This window comes from Halichoerus grypus, chromosome 12 (genome assembly GCF_964656455.1).
Source record: "Halichoerus grypus chromosome 12, mHalGry1.hap1.1, whole genome shotgun sequence".
In the NCBI taxonomy this organism is placed as follows: domain Eukaryota; kingdom Metazoa; phylum Chordata; class Mammalia; order Carnivora; family Phocidae; genus Halichoerus; species Halichoerus grypus.
In genome coordinates this window covers 35,167,395-35,181,313 of record NC_135723.1, presented here as the reverse complement: position 1 = coordinate 35,181,313, position 13,919 = coordinate 35,167,395, and the positions used below count along the sequence as shown (strand labels likewise).

The 13,919-nt window shown below is 37.2% G+C and overlaps 1 protein-coding gene across 4 annotated transcripts in view; it reads right to left on the bottom strand.

The window, feature by feature from the left end:
• The window catches only part of CDK14 (cyclin dependent kinase 14), a 543,473-nt gene that overhangs the window by 249,181 nt on the left and 280,373 nt on the right, over positions 1 to 13,919 (bottom strand). For all 4 annotated transcript variants that reach the window (XM_078059238.1, XM_078059237.1, XM_036071484.2 and 1 more), the window contains one exon: positions 12,136 to 12,259. In XM_078059238.1, coding sequence (XP_077915364.1) covers positions 12,136 to 12,259 — 124 coding nt within the window. The remainder of the gene's footprint in view (positions 1 to 12,135; positions 12,260 to 13,919) is intronic.

Here is a 13,919-nt window from a genome sequence, read left to right as displayed (position 1 = left end):
TCACACTGGCCAGAATGGCTAAAATGAACAAGTCAGGAAACGACAGATGTTGGTGAGGATGCCAAGAAAGGGGAACTCTCTTACACTGTTGGTGGGAATGCAAGCTGGTGCAGCCACTCTGGAAATCAGTATGGAGGGTCCTCAAAAAGTTGAAAATAGAGCTACCCTACGACCCAGAAATTACATTACTGGGTATTTACCCCAAAGATACAAATGTAGTGACCCGAAGGGGCACCTGCACCCCAATGTTTATAGGAGCAATGTCCACAGTAGCCAAAGTATGGAAAGAGCCCCAGTGTCCACTGACGGATGAAATGGATAAAGAAGATGTGGAATACAATGGAATACTACTCAGCGATCAAAAAAATGGTATCTTGATATTTGCAACGATGTGGATGGAACTAGGGGGTATTATGCTAAGCAAAATAAATCAATCAGAGAAAGACAATTATCATATGATCTCACTCATATGTGGCATTTAAGAAACAAAACAGAGGGTCATAGGGGAAGAGAGGAAAAAATAAAACAAGATGAAACCAGAGAGGGAGACAAACCATAAGAGACTCTTAATCATAGGAAACAAACTGAAGGTTGCTGGGGGGGAGGGGAGGGATGGGGTAACTGGGTGATGGACATTAAGGAGCGCACGTGATATAATGAGCACTGGGTATTATATAAGACTGATGATCACTGACCTCTACCTCTGAAACTAATAATACATTATATATTAAAAAAATTAAAAAATAAACTAAATCTTATAAAAAGTAGTTCATGCAAATGAACCAAAGACTGAAAATAATATTCACAAAGCATCACAGAAAACTAAGAGGACAAAGACAAATACAAGCTCTTTATCAGTCAAAGGAGAAACAAAGGTAATTTCATCATAGCTGAAAGAAGTTAGCAAAAACAATCAAATCATCAAGGAGACTCCTTAAAATGTTGATTTACTCTTACTGTTTTTATTTATTTTATTTTTTTTAAGATTTTATTTATTCATTTGAGACACACAGATACACAGAGAGAGAGAGCATGAGCGGGGGGGAGACAGAGGGAGAGGGAGAAGCAGGCTCCCTGCTGAGCCAGGAGCCCGACGTGGGGCTCGATCCCAGGACCCTGGGATCATGACCTGAGCCGAAGGCAGACGCTTAACCATCTGAGCCACCCAGGCGCCCCCTTACTGTTTTTAATAATGAACTTTACAGTGAGCCATTAGATACTAATTAATTCTTGTAAATCATGTGTTACATAGATAAATATATGCATATGGAATTTAAAAATTAAAAAAATATCAATCTGATGCCCATGCTGAGCTAATACTATAAGCACAAATCAATGTTCTCATATTAAAAAGGGGGTAATGAGACCTGTAGTGTCTACTTCACAGGATGATGAGGGTAACACAAAATAAGAGCTATGAAATCACTTCATGAACTATAAAGGGCTGCTATTATTATTATTAGAAATGACAGAGGTTTGAATCAATTTCATTTCCTAAAAGCAATCATGTCAAGTGCTTCTGATAAAATGTTTTGATGATTCAACTACTACAATTTTTCCAAGGCTGAATTCAATATTCAAAAATGAAAATGCTTCCAGCCACTGGAATCTAGATCCACTAGATCTACTGGAATCTAGATTCCACTAGATCTAGAAGATCCACTGGATCTTCTACATCTTGTACTAGGCAAAATCCTCATCTTTTGCTTCCACATTGTACAGCATAGATGCCCATTTCCAAAGATCACAGACATGTCACTCACAAAGATGGTAAAACAAGCAATTCTTAAAATTTAAAAAGTGACTAAGTTTGCTGTCATAGCCCATGCTGACAAAATGTAAGGTACTGATATTTTTACTGGACTGAAGGATCCATGCTACAAACTGCTTGACGTATGACTTTGCTAAGGAATCTCCCACAATCTTAAATCATTTGTTTTGACAATCTATGCATACCTTTCTTGAAGACTACAAGTATGTCCCTTAATTTATGCATATTTCTAGCTGTGTACTTTTCCTCTTGAGACATTATAGACTGGTCAAATGAACTTTGACATCAAATCTCATTTCAAAAAAACGGCCACAAGTCTTAGAAAACAAGTTGTAATGGACCTACACTGTTTTCTTATAGACTCTGTTTTACAAAGCATCAAATCTCTGAGGACCCTTAAAAATCAATATGCCATTTTTCATTTAGATTTCGGCATTACCTGACAATGTAAAAGTAATTCCTGCAGCAACAGCGACTCCTAAGAGACTACAAACACGGACACTGCACATAAGGAGCGTTCATTCTTGTAGTGTTCAAGGATTTACTCAGTTCTTTATTACAGTGTGCACTAAGGTATAATTATATTTTTCATTAGGGATGATTCTTCTCACGGTTCACAAAATTTTCTTATCTCACAGGTCTCTCCTACTGAAACATTTGGCAGAAGCACTCAGATGTTTATGAGGAGAATATGTATAATACCAGCAGATTTCTTGGTTAATTAACCAAGTGTCTGCCTCATAAAAGAACTAACATGAAGTATAATTTTACTCTCAAAGAATGACACGAATGGGACAAACGTATCGTGAAAACTTCTGTCGCAAGAATTAGTCCCTCTTATTAAATTATTCTAGTCCCTTTACCGGGGAAGGTAAACTGAATGCCACTGTGATAGATATATTTTAAAATCTGAACTACAAACAACAAAAAGTTTTTAACATTGATGTGTAGAGAATTATTACTTTGAACATTCCACCTTGGCCAGTAATTATACTTTAAAATAGACAAGTGACAATTCCATAAAATATACAAGACAACGATTTAAAAATCAGATCGTTTAAAAAAGTTCATTAGCCCTTGGTGCATCTCCACAGAAAAAGTAACTGATATTCAAAATAGCGTCTGCAAGACTTTCCTGCGAGGAAAGTTGCAGGAACCAAGTTGCTGTGATTTACCACCGTACACTCAGCCACGAGCACAGTGCTGGGTCCATGGGAGGCACTCAGGAAAAATCTGTTGAACGAACTGTTGAATAATATTCCTTATTACATCCTTGTTCAAAAAGGCAAGAAACTACGTTATACACTTCAGGGGGAAAAATTGCATTAAAAACAAATAACAATGAATCATGGAACACTACATCAAAAACTAATTAAAAAAAAAAAGTAACATTCTGAACACGTCAACCCTAAACCCTAAAGGGATAATGATAAACATGACATTTATATGGACTGTCTATAAGCCAGGCACTGTCCTTACATGATTTCTAAGTGTTCATTTATTTGTCTTCTAACAATTTTATGAGGTACCCCGTATTACTGTCAGCATCCTTATTTTTAAACAGGTAAATTAAGGCACCGAGAATTTCGGTAATTCACCCGAGGACACATGATTTGTAAACTGGAGAGTCCGGATTCAAACTCCGGCATGTGGCTCCAGAATCTGCACCCTAACCATTCTGGGACATTTTATTTGATCTTCTCTTTTTACTTGGGTATATGTGCTCCCGTGTAAAAAGTTTTCTATTTCAGATCGAAATGTTTTTAAGTAGTACGTCTGTTACATCTCCCCTGCCCTGGAATTGTGTACTATTTACTCCCAACCTGTGGAAAAGGCAAGATCTGAACAGATCTCTCCCACTGGGAGGCAACAAGGGCATTTCCCAGCTACTGCCCAGGACAGCTGAGTCGTAGCGGAACACTGTTAAAGCCGATTCAGCCTTCTTCTGCCCACAGGGCTGCTCAATGCTTTAATTTCTCCCAGGAACATAATGAAAGAGGGTGGTTCCTTCTAATTCATAAATTACCAAGGCTCCGTTCCAACTTATATTTCCAATGAGGTTTCCTGCAGGTCTACTGTGAGAAACGTTCTTCATACTGGTGGGGTTTTTTGTTTTTGTTTTTCATTTCCCCAAGATGCACACGTTAGTTCTAATGTGAGGACTGAGGGATCACCCCCTTCCCCACAAGGATCTCACTGCAGCTGACACAGGTACCCAGACCCAGAGAGATTATTTTGACCTAGACATCTGGTCAGCACTTCTACCTTCTCATATGTCTGGGGAATAAGCCTGCGCACGTGCTAAATAAATTATCCACAGTTTATTGGGTACTACATTAGGACTCTAGAGACACTGGCCACAGTAACATTAATAACTTAACATATCACTTACTAAGTAACAGGCTCAATGTTAACTTATTTTCCATCGCTGGGCCAAAGTGTATACATGTTTAAGATAAGGGATTTGGACAAGACAATCTCTGAGTTTCCTTCAAAATCCAGAGAAAATCTAAAATGAAAAATTCTGGAAATGTGAATGTAGTGGGTTTTCTTATACAATGATAACAGATTCATGTTAACTTTCCCATCATAGACTTGCTGCCTTTATCTGAAAAACAAAAATAACAAAACCTTCCCAATGCTAAGACTCTATTGACAACTGGATGAGGGCTTCGAAAATAATATCACATTCTGCTTCCAACTCTTGGAGCGCAAGGCTGCCACATCATACTTATTTTATATTGTTCTTTTAACATTAATAGTAGTGAATCTGATTAGATGCTCCCAACATATTTTAAGTAGGTCGAGAGCTTACCGATATCTTTTCAGAAACCACCTCTGACTTTTCTTAGGCCTCTCTTTACACCTTTCTTGTCCCGTTCTCGTCGGGGGAGGCACTCAATGTAGCCAACTCACTGACCCCCTTCTATGACTTCCAGGCTGGTTCTAAGCACAGTTTCCACATATAACATTCACACAATAGATTCCTTAGCTGTCAACTCTAACTCCAAAACTGGAAAGAAAAACCAAACACTTCAATCCGCATTTTATATCAATATCCTTCCAGGTTAAAAATTAGAATGTCAAATAACTTGACAGATATTTAACTGAGAGACGTTCCATTTTTAAGTTTTGAATTTTTGCAAGAAGTTATATTATTTTAGATCTGTAAGCTTGATTATATACATCAAGTTTATTTTTATAGTATGTGATAAAAGACTGTTTTTCAGACATGTATCTAAAATTTCTAAGCAACACAGATCATTAGTTCTCAATTTTTTTTGTACTTTTTAATTTTCCAATACTTTTTTTAAAAAGATTTTATTTATTTATTTATTTGAGAGAGTGAGAGAGAGCGAGAGAGAGCATAAGCAAGGGGAACGGCAGGCAGAGGGAGAAGCAAACTCCCCCGCTGAGCAGGGACCCTAATGCGGGACTTGATCCCAGGACCCTGAAATCATGAACTGATCCGAAGGCAGCCACTTAACCCACTGAGACCCCGAGGCGTTCCTCCAGTACTTTCTTTTATTAACAAGAGAAAAGAAAAGTCCTAGCTTCCTATGTTGATCTACTGTAACAGAAGAAATTATTCACGATGAGAAGAAAATTCTTAATATAAATATGCACTACTCCAAAAGTAAATAAACCAACCCATATGGCATTTTAAAAACCTTAGAAAACAAAAGAGGAAAAGCAAACTAATATTGAACTGATAGTACTAAAGTGAGGGGAAAAAAACCCATCAAAATCACAAATTTTTTAGGTATGTCTAGCTTTCAGAATTTACAATATATCTCAGATTTTCCACGGTAGCCAGTTTCTCTAGCTCCCAGTAAAAATGTTAGAAAACATGTGCCTCAGACTACATGACTCACTATGACCAAGATTCTAGTATAAATCAGGCCTGTTGACGTATGTTTCAGTGGAGTCTGGCTTGGGCTGCATTTTAAAAACGTGGCTTCTTGGAAGGGAAAGAGCAGGAGACAGAGGAAGATCTGTGAATTCAGGGACATCAGTGAATTGTTAAAATCTAAGCAACCTTTTACACGACCCATACGTTAACAAAACTCATGTTCAAGTGTAAGCACTGTTGTCCTGAGTAGCCTGTGAGTGTTCATGATTCTGAGGTTTGTTTCACACTGTCTTCTTTTGTTTCACTGTCGCTCTTGCTAACATCACCTACAATTCCCCCACTCTGGTCATTACCGCCAACAGTCAGCGCTGCAGTCAACCCACCTGCAGACTTTTTTCTAAAAACACATCAGTATATTTCAACTCAGATCCTGCATCACTTATCTGATTTACTGCCAACAATTCTGCCCTCATATTGTATAGTAAAAAAACAAAAACAAACAAACAATAATTTTGCATATTGAAATCCCTTTGCCCAGAAGGTTCCCATCCATAGTGGAGAATGAGATGATCAGCCCTATTTGTAGCAGTCTGTTCTGCATTTTAAAATGTCTCATTACCTCACATGCATGATATGGCTAAAACCGAACTAACACTCTTTTGAATTTCCTCATTTCCATGGAGTTGGAAGCTGCCATTCTTAGCAATCAACCCCCATCCACACTGCTTCAATCTGCTTTATGGTGACTGAACACAGAGGTTTCTCATAGACAGAGTAGAATATGCATATGAGTTGCAATTCATACATTTTCTTCTTGTTTCCATTTACAGCTTTTAAAAAAACCCATATAGATGAGAGGATTTTTAGGGCAGTGAAACTCTTCTGTATGATACTATAATGGCAGATACATCATTATAATTTGTCAAAACCCATAGAATGTACAACACCAAGAGTGAACCTAATGTAAACCATAGACTCTGGGTGATACTGACATGTAGTATAGGTTCACCAATGGTCACAAATGTACCATTCTGGTGGGGGATGTTGGTAATTAAATGCATGTGTGGGGGCAGGAAGTACATGCGAATTCTGTATACTTTCTGCTCAATTTTACTATGCATCTAAAGCCACTCTAAAGCATAAAGTCTATTTAAAAGGAGAACAAAATCTCTCATATATGTAGCATCTTCACATACCTGGGAGAAGTTACGTTGTGATAAGACAAAACAGAAAAACAATATAATGTTATCATCATTGGCATCATCATCCATCCCCCTTGAATGTGAGAAAACTTTCGAAGGCATGAATGGGATATTAAGCAAGATTTAAATAATGAAGCTAAGTGATGATGCTATGATCAGAGAGAAGACGATTTTAAGTATCAACATTCCTTTTCAAAAGGGTTACCACATCTTTAAAATAACTGTCTAGTTCACATGTCGATCAAAATTATTTCTAACATGTAATCTTAATAATCTCTTTGATAAATTTTCAGATATGTACATTTTAATTTGGAGTTTTAATGAAGTCTAGAAAAATTAGGGAAAAAATAGATCTTTCTTTGGTTCAAATTGCAGCATCAATTGCTCTAAAAACATTCTTCAGTTTTCAGATGTATATGAAAACAATTGTCTGAACTTTGCATTAGAAGTGCTCATGCGTTAAACTGCTGAGAAAGAAAGCCTTATAAAAGCAGAGTGACACCTCACTGGAAAATATAGTTAATTCTGTTAATAGAAAATATATTGCAAAACAAAGATAGAGTTAAAATGAATCCTACAGACCAAACAAATGGACTAAGTTATATCTAACCTTGAATTTGTAACTATGGCTTCCACGGTGAATTTTATATGCTAATGATAAAAAAATAGTTAAAGGTCTATACTTTGGGGACTAACAGGCATTTATTCAGACACTTTCTATTTATCAAACTGACAGACTCTACTCTGCATCTGAAAGCAGCTGATTTCCTTCTGTTTTCCACTATTCCCCACGCGGATTCGGAGAGGCACATTACCAACAAACCCCAGGCTCGCCATGGCCTCGGTAGAGTTCCTTCTCTGGTGTGTTCCGCAAATTAATCTAAAATGTGATTTACAATAATTTCCTTTCTTAAATCAAGACGAGGAACAGGGAACAGCCTGGAGGAGGAACTGCCAACATTAGGAAGGTAATATTTTAGACCTCTGGTGGGAAAGAGACCCACCCAACTTTCCTTGATTAAAACCACAGAGATGTTTAACAAGGTTCCTGCATTAGGAAAGTCAGTAAAAAAAAAAAAAATAATAATAATAATTATATATATATATATATAATACACATAAGCCAAAAGCTTATGTGCTTACATTACTGAGTTCTCACTGTCTCATTTCTTCAGGGCCAAATTTGGCCCAGCTGTCTTTCCATAGACTTAGGCATGACCCTTTAAAACAGCAGGAGAATAGCAGGGAAATGTGGATGACACCATCCTTGTCTTACGGGGATTGCAGGAAAGTCTATAGACTCATCTATTTTGTTTTAATCTCATTTACATGGAAATATATCCTTAAGTTTCATACTACTATACTGCAAATGAACACTAATTTCTTGGTGAATTTATTTATGCATTTACTTGTCATACTTCAATAATTTTCTTTTAATGTGATCTCAGTGCATATTATAAAACTGTGGCTCTCATCTGTTTGAATTTCCAGAAGATAGAATAAAAAAATTAGATTCAAGGGAGGGATGGTATAGTACTGATTCCAGATTCAATGGACCGATTTTTAATCACCAGCAAATATCTGGTTATTAGAAAATAAATTAATAATTTCAGAAATGTACAACATAAAAACAAAACAAAATAGCACTTAAAAGGATCTTGGAAAGTACCAGTCCAATGCTCCTATTTTTCAGTGGAGGAGCCTAAGGATCAGAAACGATAAATGACTTCGTGAAAGTCACAGGCTAGTTATAGACAGAGCCAGCTCTCCTAATTCAATGTTCAACACATTTTGCCCCAAACAACAATATAATGAGATGATCATTTAAGGCCAGCAGAGTAGGAACTGCAAATCGTAGACACCTTCTGTGCACATTTACATTCACTCAGTGACCTGTATTTCTGCAGCCCAAGGTTACATACATAGTAAATACCAAGCAGGTATGTAGGGCCTAAGCTTCAAAGCAATCCTGAGGCTCCAACACTAACAAGTTTTTAACTTTTGACTGTACCCAGCCAAGATAGCACTGATGAAGAGAAAATTAGTTTAACTGCTGGTTTACCAAAGCAAAGAAGCAGAAAGAAATTAGTAAATTTAGGTGGGTCTTAGTCTTTTTTTTTTTTAAAGATTTTATTTATTTATTTGAGAGAGAGAGAGAGCACGAGCATGAGCAGGGAGAGCAGCAGAGGGAGAGGGAGAAGTAGACTCCCCACTAAGCAGGGAGCCTAATGCAAGGCTAGATCCCAGGACTCTGGGATCATAACCTGAGCCGATGGCAGACACTTAACCCAGTGAGCAACCCAAGAGCCTCAGTGGGTCTTAGTCTTTAAATAACACTCAATTTAGTCATACATATTTTTAATTCATTCAACCAATATCTCCTGAATGCCTACTATGTGCTAAGCATGGTTCTAGACATAGCACAGACAAGAGTAAGAAAGACAAGCCGAGTCCCTGCCCTCACAGAACTTACAATCAAGTACTGGAATAAAAAAGTAAACAGATAAACCAATGAACACAATCATTTCAGTGCACTGCAAGAGCTACTGAAGAATTCCAGCTTTTCAACCAGTTACCTGTGTGGTCAAGCCTCTCTGAACCCAGGTCTCTTTCAAAAACATGGGTTAATATACCTTACTAGATTGAAGACACAGTGAAATAAGAATTTCTAAGTGTCTGACACTCAGAATAAATTCAATAAATTTCAGTGTTTCCCCCTCACTCCCCAAGTAGTTTTTCTAATAAAAATAGTAACACTTACAACATGGCACTTGTACTCACACAGATTTCATTTGTCTCTTTTAATCAATTTTCACACAAGGAAAAAAAAAGGACAAAAGAACTGCTTCTAAAGCTCTTTATACATCAAAGTCTGAATTAAGACCTGGTGTTTCTAATTGTTCGGCTGCCTGGAACCATCCCATTTTGACTGTCTAGCTTCTCCACAGCTTCTACTATGCTTCCTTCAGCTCAGACATAAACACGTGCCCAAGTGCAGTAAATCACAGTTAATTGCATGTCTTAAATTAAAAGACAAAAATAATGCACAATTAATTGGGGGGAAATTGTCAGTTGGTGGATGAGTCTCGCTTATTATACTTTGTGCAGAGGACGCATGCCAAGGGTGTGTTCCGGGCAAGGAGACTCAATCCGTGATGCTGAGGGGGGAGGTGCGTGGCACAACCTTTCTGCAGAACAGGCTGGTGCAAGGAATCAGAGGCTTTAGAATACGGACACTGCAAGTGCGGCACACACAGCTTCCCCGACAAGGCCTTTCAGCACAGGACTGCCCCCGAGAGGGAAATGCAGCAAGCACTTAAATGGTCATTGGTAAGGAACTGAATAAAGAGACGAGGTTTGGGCTATGAAAGGAAAAATCTAAGCTGTTAGAAATGATTTTTTTCACATTTAACAACATGAGAAAATGTGCATGGCATATTCGTGGGTGGAAACTTTACAAAAGAAAATGTTTTGAAAAAGAAGAGCCTGGAGGAGGAGAGGAAAGGTACTAGGGAAAAACACAAGGAAAATGTGAATGTTGGCTCTGAGTATCTCTCAATTTTCTAATTTTCTAAAACACTTCCTAAGTTGTTTAAAACTGCATTTCAATTTATTTGTGAATCTGGTATTATAAAATGTCAGTTTTAAAGACCCAAAAGAATCTTTTAAGATGAACTTACCTGACAATTACAATAAAAACATTGCCATAGAATTAACAAATAATCCCCAGTAAGCACTTACATAGAATCCCATCATACCCTTGATCATATAAACAAAATTAACTTTGTAAAATGTATTTTACAAATACACAAGAAAACCACGTTCAATAGAATTAAATGTTCAATGCAATTACTCACCCCAACACACACCTCACAGTATATTAAAACACCAGAGGAAAACCACTATGAAGCCTTATTAACTTCCTGATACTGACAAACCACAAAATAATGTTCACAGCAAATCCAATAACCCTATATTTGAGGAACCACAAATCTCTCCTCCACTCACCTACTCTCCCGTTATTTTCTACTCTGTAATAGAAAGACTATGTCTGGCCACCTTGTATTATTTTGATGCTAAAATCTGGCAATAAACCACACACACACACAGTTTCATCATTTCTACCAACAAGATGAGAACAAATGACACTTTCACAATATATCACTCGTTATGCTAACTTTTATTCTATTTCAATTCTAGAAGGAAAGAATATTTAAAACCCAACAGAGTAGATTCATTCCAAAGGTACTGAACAGTCTCCTAACCTTGGAATAGGAAACAGACATTTCTTGCTCTTTTATTTATCGGAAGGTGGGGAGGGAAAAGATAATCATATTTCATCAAAAGCCTGTATCTCAACCTCAGGCATGTTTATGTCCCAAGGGTAATATTTCTATTCCACTCTTAATGGAACAAATTTCTAATCAGAATATGTATTCAAAAATAATTGAGGCAATGCAATGTCAACATATCATGCTGCCATCAGCATCCCCCGGTGCTGGGAATCGACTCAGCACCCTCTCTGCTGTGACAGAGCCAGGGCGAAGCAGGAATGTCACACTTGATGAGGGGACGAGAGCTAGCAGCGAAGAGACAATTCTGCTCCCCTTTGTGGACTCAACACAGAGTCTGGAGGAAAGCTTCTAAGCTGGAAGAGGCCAACCTCAAAACTTTAAGGAAGGGATGACTTACAATGACTGAAAACCACAACTTTTAAATTGGAATCAGTGTCTACTTTTGTAAAATTATTGAGAAGTCTTGAAACAGTCATTTCTGGAAAACTTAACCCTGGCCCTAGATTTCTAAGTTATTAAAACCACAGGGCAATATGTACTATTGAATATATTTTGTGATGCCCCCAAAAAGTCCAGAGGCTTAAATTCAGGTTTCTTCAAGTCTGACAACAGATTGATAATTGCGGAAGCTGGGTGGTGGGTAATGAGGGTTCCTTATACCTATCCTTCCACTTTGGAATAGGTTTGACATTTTGCATTATTAGTAAAAGGTGAAAAAATTTAGATTTCTTTCAATATATTTCATGCTCAAAATTGGACTTTTCCTTTAGAAATATATGACATCTGATTTGTGCTTATGATTATTCAAGACTCTAACAAGCAGTGTGAATTTTTAATAAATCCACGAAGCATGATGTTGATCATTAAAAAAAAAAAATTTCCTTCAAGCCTCAAAAAAATGTTACCCATGATCGACAATGATAGAAGAAGCAAACCTAAACAAATGCAGTGTCACCATCTGCCTGGCATTCTCACAGTGTGACAAAATAGACTGGTAATTAACTGCTTTCCTACCGAAATCTGCCAGCTTTAACTCCCCCGTGTCACTGATCAGAAGGTTCTGTGGTTTCAGGTCTCTGTGCAAAATATAACGCTGGTGGATGTAAGACAGCCCTCGCAGCAACTGAAATAAAAACAACTGAAAAAATAGGGAGACAAAAGTTAAAATCTGAACACAGATAAATGCCAGTTTCTACATACAGTCGCCAAGCACTTGTATTTGGTAAAAATGGGTACCCATCACTAAATTTCCTACCCAAATCATTTAAAGAGAATGTGCATTAAAGGTATGGAAATCCCTGGTTCATTAACAAGTAAATCTAAAATTTTCTACCAACTTATTACGTCAACCCAGAATGATACCCTCCTCAGCCAGAAATCTATAATCCAATCTGCACTTTATAAATTAGGCAGAATGTAAAGAATCAATTCTTTATAATATCTGATTTCCTCAGGCTTCTAGTGATGCTTGAGACGCAGAAAAAAAATCTATCTGTAACATTATCAAAGGAAGCAGAATTTTTTTTTACCAAGTTTATGTAAATGTGCACATATTTAATTCCATAGAAATGACATAAACATGTTATCCAGTGATTCACCCATTAACATGCTTTAAGGAATGGAAAGATAAGATGATTTCAATAATTAAAACAAAACAGTCCCATGGCCCAATTAATACTACATTGTAATTATACTGCTTTTGCACATATGGCCAAAGAGATTAGTTATTGCCTAAAGACAGACACGCACCTTCACTTATTACAAAGCAGACCCACCCGAAAGGAAACAGAAAATAGAGAAACCAAGAATTTAAGAGCAATACTTTCATAAGAAATAATTTTAGGAAGTGACTGATGGCCTTATGTGTTTATTTTCATATTGGATCATATCAAATATTTCTATTTTGATCATAACAATGTGATTTGCGAGGGTTTCCAATATTCTGTTTATGAAAAAGGAAACATTTTATTTTATTTTATTTTATTTTATTTTATTTTATTTTTAAGTAGGCCCATGCCCAGTGCGGATCCCAATGTAGGGCTTGAACTCACGACCCTGAGATGGAGACCTGAGCTGAAATCAAGAGTCGGACACAACTGACTGAGCCACCCAGGTGTCCCGAAAAAGGAAATATTTTAAAACAATTTACTTCGCAAAATAATCCTAATAATGTCTAGTTTTTAGAAATTAATCTTTTAGGTTTTTTTAAAAGATTTTATTTATTTATTTGCGAGAGAATGAGAGTGAGAGATACCACAGAGGGAGAGGAAGAAGGAGAAGCAGACTCGCCGCTGAGCAGGGAGCTGATGCGGGGCTTGATCCCAGGACCCTGAGATCATGACCTGAGCTGAAGAGAGACATTTAACGGATTGAGCCACCCAGGCGCTCCTAGAAATCAATCTTTTAAAACAAAAATAAAAACAAATGTTTTAACTGCCATCGGGATTCTAGTCTATATAATTAGCTAGTAACAAAAAGCAGTTTCAGGGAAATTTGAAATGAATCAGTTGTCAAAGATTGATGATATAAGGATTCCAGAATATTTAAATGGGAGAGATTGGCAACTCCTTGAGGGCACTGAAGCTAGCATTTCTGGAATATCTTCCGATTAACGGGGGGCTATACAAGCCAGGTAAACTTTTTACAGGGTGGATACCTTGAAATCACAGTAAGATAAATTCATTTCAAAATCTTTGTATGTGATGCCATGCTATGGAGCAGTGAAGGCCTGGGGTCATTATTTCCAGAATCTAAGCATCAGAAAGGAAAAGTCTGTTCTATGTTAGCCTAGATTAAAT